The 6,000-nt window shown below is 44.7% G+C and overlaps 1 protein-coding gene across 1 annotated transcript in view; it reads right to left on the reverse strand.

Annotated features, from left to right (window-relative positions):
* Positions 1-6,000, reverse strand: part of LOC310870683 (astrotactin-1-like) — a gene marked incomplete at both ends in the record, with an annotated part of 79,012 nt that overhangs the window by 22,050 nt on the left and 50,962 nt on the right. Inside the window, one exon of the mRNA XM_083781952.1 lies at positions 1,010-1,145. Coding sequence (XP_083638078.1) covers positions 1,010-1,145 — 136 coding nt within the window. The remainder of the gene's footprint in view (positions 1-1,009; positions 1,146-6,000) is intronic.

Raw genomic sequence — 6,000 nt, forward strand, 5'->3', positions numbered from 1 at the left:
ACAGCAGCAAGATTTGTGAGTTGCTGTGATAGGAGAAGGATATCAAATGGAACACAACCACCCTAAAGACTAATCATTGTGTATATTCCTGCACTATACCTGCATTGAGTGACCTTGGTACATAGAATTTGATCTATTGAAGATTCTGACCTTGCTTTGGCAATGTAAACGTATGTTTTCTCATGCCAATAAAGCCCTTTGAATTGAATTGAAATAACAGGAGGACAACAGGTGTCTTACATGTAGGTGGTGTCTGCCTCCAGGGGGACAATAACAGGAGGACAATAACAGGACAATAACAGGGGGACAATAACAGGACAATAACAGGAGGACAATAACAGGACAGTAACAGGACAATAACAGGACAATAACAGGACAACAGGTGTCTTACATGTAGGTGGAGTCTGTAGGTGTCTGTATGTGTCTGTAGGTGTCTGTAGGTGTCTGTAGGTGTCTGTAGGTGTCTTACAGGTAGGTGGTGTCTGCCTCCAGGAGGACAATAACAGGACAACAGGTGTCTTACATGTAGGTGGTGTCTGTAGGTGTCTGTAGGTGTCTTACATGTAGGTGGTGTCTGTAGGTGTCTGTAGGTGTCTGTAGGTGTCTTACATGTAGGTGGTGTCTGTAGGTGTCTGTAGGTGTCTTACATGTAGGTGGTGTCTGTAGGTGTCTGTAGGTGTCTTACATGTAGGTGGTGTCTGTAGGTGTCTGTAGGTGTCTTACAGGTAGGTGGTGTCTGTAGGTGTCTGTAGGTGTCTGTGGGTGTCTTACATGTAGGTGGTGTCTGTAGGTGTCTGTAGGTGTCTTACATGTAGGTGGTGTCTGTAGGTGTCTTACATGTAGGTGGTGTCTGTAGGTGTCTGTAGGTGTCTTACATGTAGGTGGTGTCTGTAGATGTCTGTAGGTGTCTGTAGGTGTCTGTAGGTGTCTTACATGTAGGTGGTGTCTGTAGGTGTCTGTAGGTGTCTTACATGTAGGTGGTGTCTGTAGGTGTCTGTAGGTGTCTTACATGTAGGTGGTGTCGGCCTCCAGGCAGCGGACGATCATGCTGATGGAGGAGGTCAAAAGGTCAGGGATGTCCCCCAGCATCACACAGGGAGACTTGGCCCCCGACAGGATGTCGTCCACGAAGCTCAGCAGGGTCTCTGCATGGAGACACATACAGAACACATGAAACACATTCTGACCTGAGATCAGATTTATCACATCACATCTATCTACACACAGGGTCTCTGGAGATACATACAGAACACATTAAACACATTCTGACCTGAGATCAGATTTATCACATCACATCTATCTACACACAGGGTCTCTGGAGATACATACAGAACACATTAAACACATTCTGACCTGAGATCAGATTTATCACATCACATCTATCTACACACAGGGTCTCTGCATGGAGATACATACAGAACACATGAAACACATTCTGACCTGAGATCAGATTTATCACATCACATCTATCTACACACAGGGTCTCTGCATGGAGATACATACAGAACACATTAAACACATTCTGACCTGAGATCAGATTTATCACATCACATCTATCTACACACAGGGTCTCTGCATGGAGATACATACAGAACACATTAAACCCATTCTGACCTGAGATCAGATTTATCACATCACATCTATCTACACACAGGGTCTCTGCATGGAGATAAATAAATAAAAACATTTAAAATCACATCTATCTAGTCTATACACATGCGCACGCACACAGTACACACACACACACACACACACACACACACACACACACACACACACACACACACACACACACACACACACACACACACACACACACACACACACACACACACACACACACACACACACACACACACGTTTACAAGTGTAAAATATGTCATTACAACGACATCAAGGCCTGTCAAAACACATTTTAGTCGTATGGCATTTAGTCGACTAAAACTAGACTAAACACTAGAACATTCCAGGTGACTAAAATGTGACTAAAACTAAGTGAAAACTATTCAAGAGACAACGACTAAAACTAAAATAGAAATTTGCTGCCAAAAACAACACTGGGCTAAACACGCAGTGACGTATGGGTGTACAGTCACACACTACGTTCTCCTCTGTTTACGTCATGTCCACAACGTCTACGTCATTTCAACGTCTACGTCATTTCAACGTCTACGTCATTTCAACGTCTACGTCATTTCAACGTCTACGTCATTTCAACGTCTACGTCATTTCAACGTCTACGTCATTTCACTTCCCAGACTCAACCCATTGATGCCTGAGGCCGAATCTGGGAACACCTTCTAGGGCCTGACCTAAGGTTTCTGAAAACCTTCAAATTCTGATGATTTTTTTTTAATAGTTATGTTGCTACATGTATAGCAATAGCTGATGAGACACAGAGAGAGCGCCAGCATCAAGGGTAAAACAACGTATACGTTGCACCAGGCGTCAATGGGTTAAACAAACATCTCCTCTGTTTACGTCATGTCCACAATGTCTACGTCATTTAATTTCCCAGACTCTGAAATAAACAAACATCTCCTCTGTTTACGTCATGTCCACAATGTCTACGTCATTTAATTTCCCAGACTCTGAAATAAACAAACATCTCCTCTGTTTACGTCATGTCCACAATGTCTACGTCATTTAATTTCCCAGACTCTGAAATAAACAAACATCTCCTCTGTTTACGTCATGTCCACAACGTCTACGTCATTTCAACGTCTACGTCATTTCATTTCCCAGACTCTTAATAAACAAACATCGCAGACAGACACTCCGCTTCCCTGAAATACGTATTCCATCATAACAATAATAATAATAATGATAATAATAATAATAATGAAAAACTACACAGTACACAAAGAACGAACACTTAATATGTTAACCTATTTTGACCTGAGATCAGATTCTAAAAATGTCTTCTACATCCTGACAGTTTTCTGAAAAAGCTACGTTTCTATGTCAGTCGTTCTTCGATTTTTCTAAAATAGCAGACCTACAAGCTCGTAGCGCGCCACTCGGTGGCTATGAGCTTGTAGATCTGCTATTTTTCAAAAGCTAAAGCACAACATAATGCTAACACCAAAAGAGGTTTTCGCCCAAAATGGGTTAATTGATATTCGGTTACGGTAAACAATTTTTGTGTGGTTAATTTCAGTTGGTTTTCCCCTCCTGAAATACGTAAATCCATCATTTCTGCGGCAGAAAGAAAAAAGATAGGAGACAAAACAAACCCAGAGAACTGAACACTCATGTTAAAACGATATTGCTCTCGGCTCTGAGATGTGGTGCACTTAAAGAAATGTCTGTCTCGGACCCAACGAAAATAAACATTCTTAAAATGTTTATTTTGTCCACCTCCGGCCGAACATATTGTGTTGTGTCAGAAATATCAGTGTCTTAAATGCGGGCTTTTAGCAAATAATGCTCTTGTTATTATTCAGGTCCACTTTCCACAATAATAGAACTCAGCCGCCCGCGCTGTAGCGGCGGGCGTTGGGTTTGTCTGGTCCGGTTCTGTTGGACTAGAGGACAGGCTGCGAGAACGGGACGGAAGGGCAGACAGACGCTCTGTGGTCCAGTTGTTTTGGACTGGACTCAGGCTGCGAGGGACGGAAGGGCAGACAGACGCTCTGTGGTCCAGTTGTTTTGGACTGGACTCAGGCTGCGAGGGACGGAAGGGCAGACAGACAGACGCTCTGTGGCCGCAGCGTGACACAGACAGACAGACTACAGACAATGAACAGGACCGTCTGCTGCTTCAGGGTTATTGATGCTGGCAGAGAGAGAGGCCCGTTGAGACCGGTAGCAGCATTTAAACCGTTACCCTACAGGGAGCTTTGAGTTCATCCCGTGTGGACAGCATTGGTACAAAGTGAATTTACCCCTCCTCCTCCTCCTCCTCCTCCCCCCCCCCCCCCCCTCCTCCTCTTCCTCCTCCTGGTCAACACGGGATGAACTCTACGCTCCCTGTAGGCAGGGGCGTCTGGGAGAAATGCGAGGCCCTGCGCGAGATGTCGGGGAACAATGTGCGCGCGCCAGGTTCTCATCTCCAATGAGTAAGAAATTGACATGCACTGCCTAATTTAGCAGCTTAACGGTGTGCATGCAGAGATTGTGGTCCTCCACATGATGTTATTTTATTTGTTGTAAGGAAGCTATAGTTAACATGACATGAGTCATGTCAAGCAAGCAGTCACAGGAGGGGTCTCTGGGGCTGACACTGTCTGATGACCTATATGAGCAATTTAACATGTCTATGTATTACTCTACAACGAATACCAATGGAACACAAACCTGTTGCCCTGATCGTCAGAATCGGAAAAAAAAAAACTCTACGAGAATCTAAATGTTTGGGCTACACCCAACCAGTCTGCCCTGCAGTGCAGCTCAAATTACTGGTTATACAAGTAAAATGAACAGCTGCTTGTGTTGCTGTTATTTGTTATAAATATTATCACATTTGCTTGATTGCCTGCAGACAGTTTGTGATCGATCTGGACTGACAGAGAGAGACTGAAAGAGAGAGTGAGAGAGAGAGAGAGAGAGAGAGAGAGAGAGTGAGAGAGAGAGGTCGTCGGTCCATGCCTGACAAAGTATTTGAAATAAAACCTTTTATTTGTCCACACAACAGTCCTACATGACATGACAGCATACCTTTTCACTTCACTCGCGTCACTTTGTTTGTGAGCGGAGCCGTTGTGCACTCAACTAGCCTACATGTGTTCAGTTGTTTTTGTTTTGTTTCCATTGTGTGTATAATTCGACTGCATGCGTTGCGCGGTGATGCGGCAGATCTACAAGCTCACAACGCGTCGCGCTTCAACGCATTGTGAGCTTGTAGATCTGCTCTAATTCTGCAGCGCAAGCCAGCACTGCACAGCGCAGCGCAGAGGGGGACAACAGGGGGGCCCACGACGGGACAGCCGGGCGTCGCTTAACGGTAGGATAAAGAAGTGACGGCGGGTGGAAGGAGGAGGCGACGCGTGGCCGTCGGAGGCCCCCCTGGGGGGGGGCCCCAAACCGACCGCAGCTTAAATAGGTGAAAAATCAACTGCGACGGAACGGGCTGCGAACTGCGATGCAGGGAGAACGTAGCTGCCTATATTTTAGCTCTGACTCTGAGATGGAAAGTGTGCGCAAGGCCTGGTGCGGCGGAACACCATTCGATCTGCCCTCAAAGCGGCCCTGCCTGTAGGGTAACGGTTTACGCTGCTACCGGTCTCAATGGGCTTTTTTACTAAAAGCCAGCATTTAAGACACTGATATTTCTGACACAACACAACGTGTTCCCAGAGGTGGACAAAATAAAAAACATTTTAACCCATTTTGACCTGAGATCAGGTTCATACGAGGTTTTCCACTGGACACACACTGGTCTGATTAACCCATTCTGACCTGAGATCAGATTCTAAATTATGTTTTTGATGATGTCATAAATCAACTGTAGATTTAGTCGACTAAAATCGTATGACATTTAGTCGACTAAAGTAGACTAAATACTAGAACATTCCAGGCGACTAAAATGTGACTAAAACTAAGTGAAAACTATTCAAGAGACTATGACTAAAACTAAAATAGAAATTTGCAGCCAAAAACAACACTGCCACACAATCCATGCAGAAAAAACCCAAATATTGATGACCAACAACGTCAGCGGCATACGCTCAGACATCCAAGTCAACGGACAGTCACTGGACACGCTGGACAAATATCTTTGGAGCAAATCGTGTCCGATGAAGGATCCAAGTGGGAATAAGTCCTTGTCAGAATTGCACAAACAAACAACAACAACTGCTGCGCTGGTTAAACTCAAGCCCAAAAGACAAAGACATCAGTCTGGCATCAAAGGTGAGACTATACTGCGATCACTTGTCATGTCAATCCTTCTCTACGCTTGTGAAACTTGGACCCTTATACAGCTGAGCTACAGAGGAGGATATACAGAGCATGGAGATGAGATGCTACAGAAGACTCATGGGTCATGCGTAAGCTAAG

This window comes from Protomyctophum parallelum (assembly GCF_964188405.1).
Source record: "Protomyctophum parallelum genome assembly, chromosome: 14".
Classification (NCBI taxonomy): Eukaryota; Metazoa; Chordata; class Actinopteri; order Myctophiformes; family Myctophidae; genus Protomyctophum; species Protomyctophum parallelum.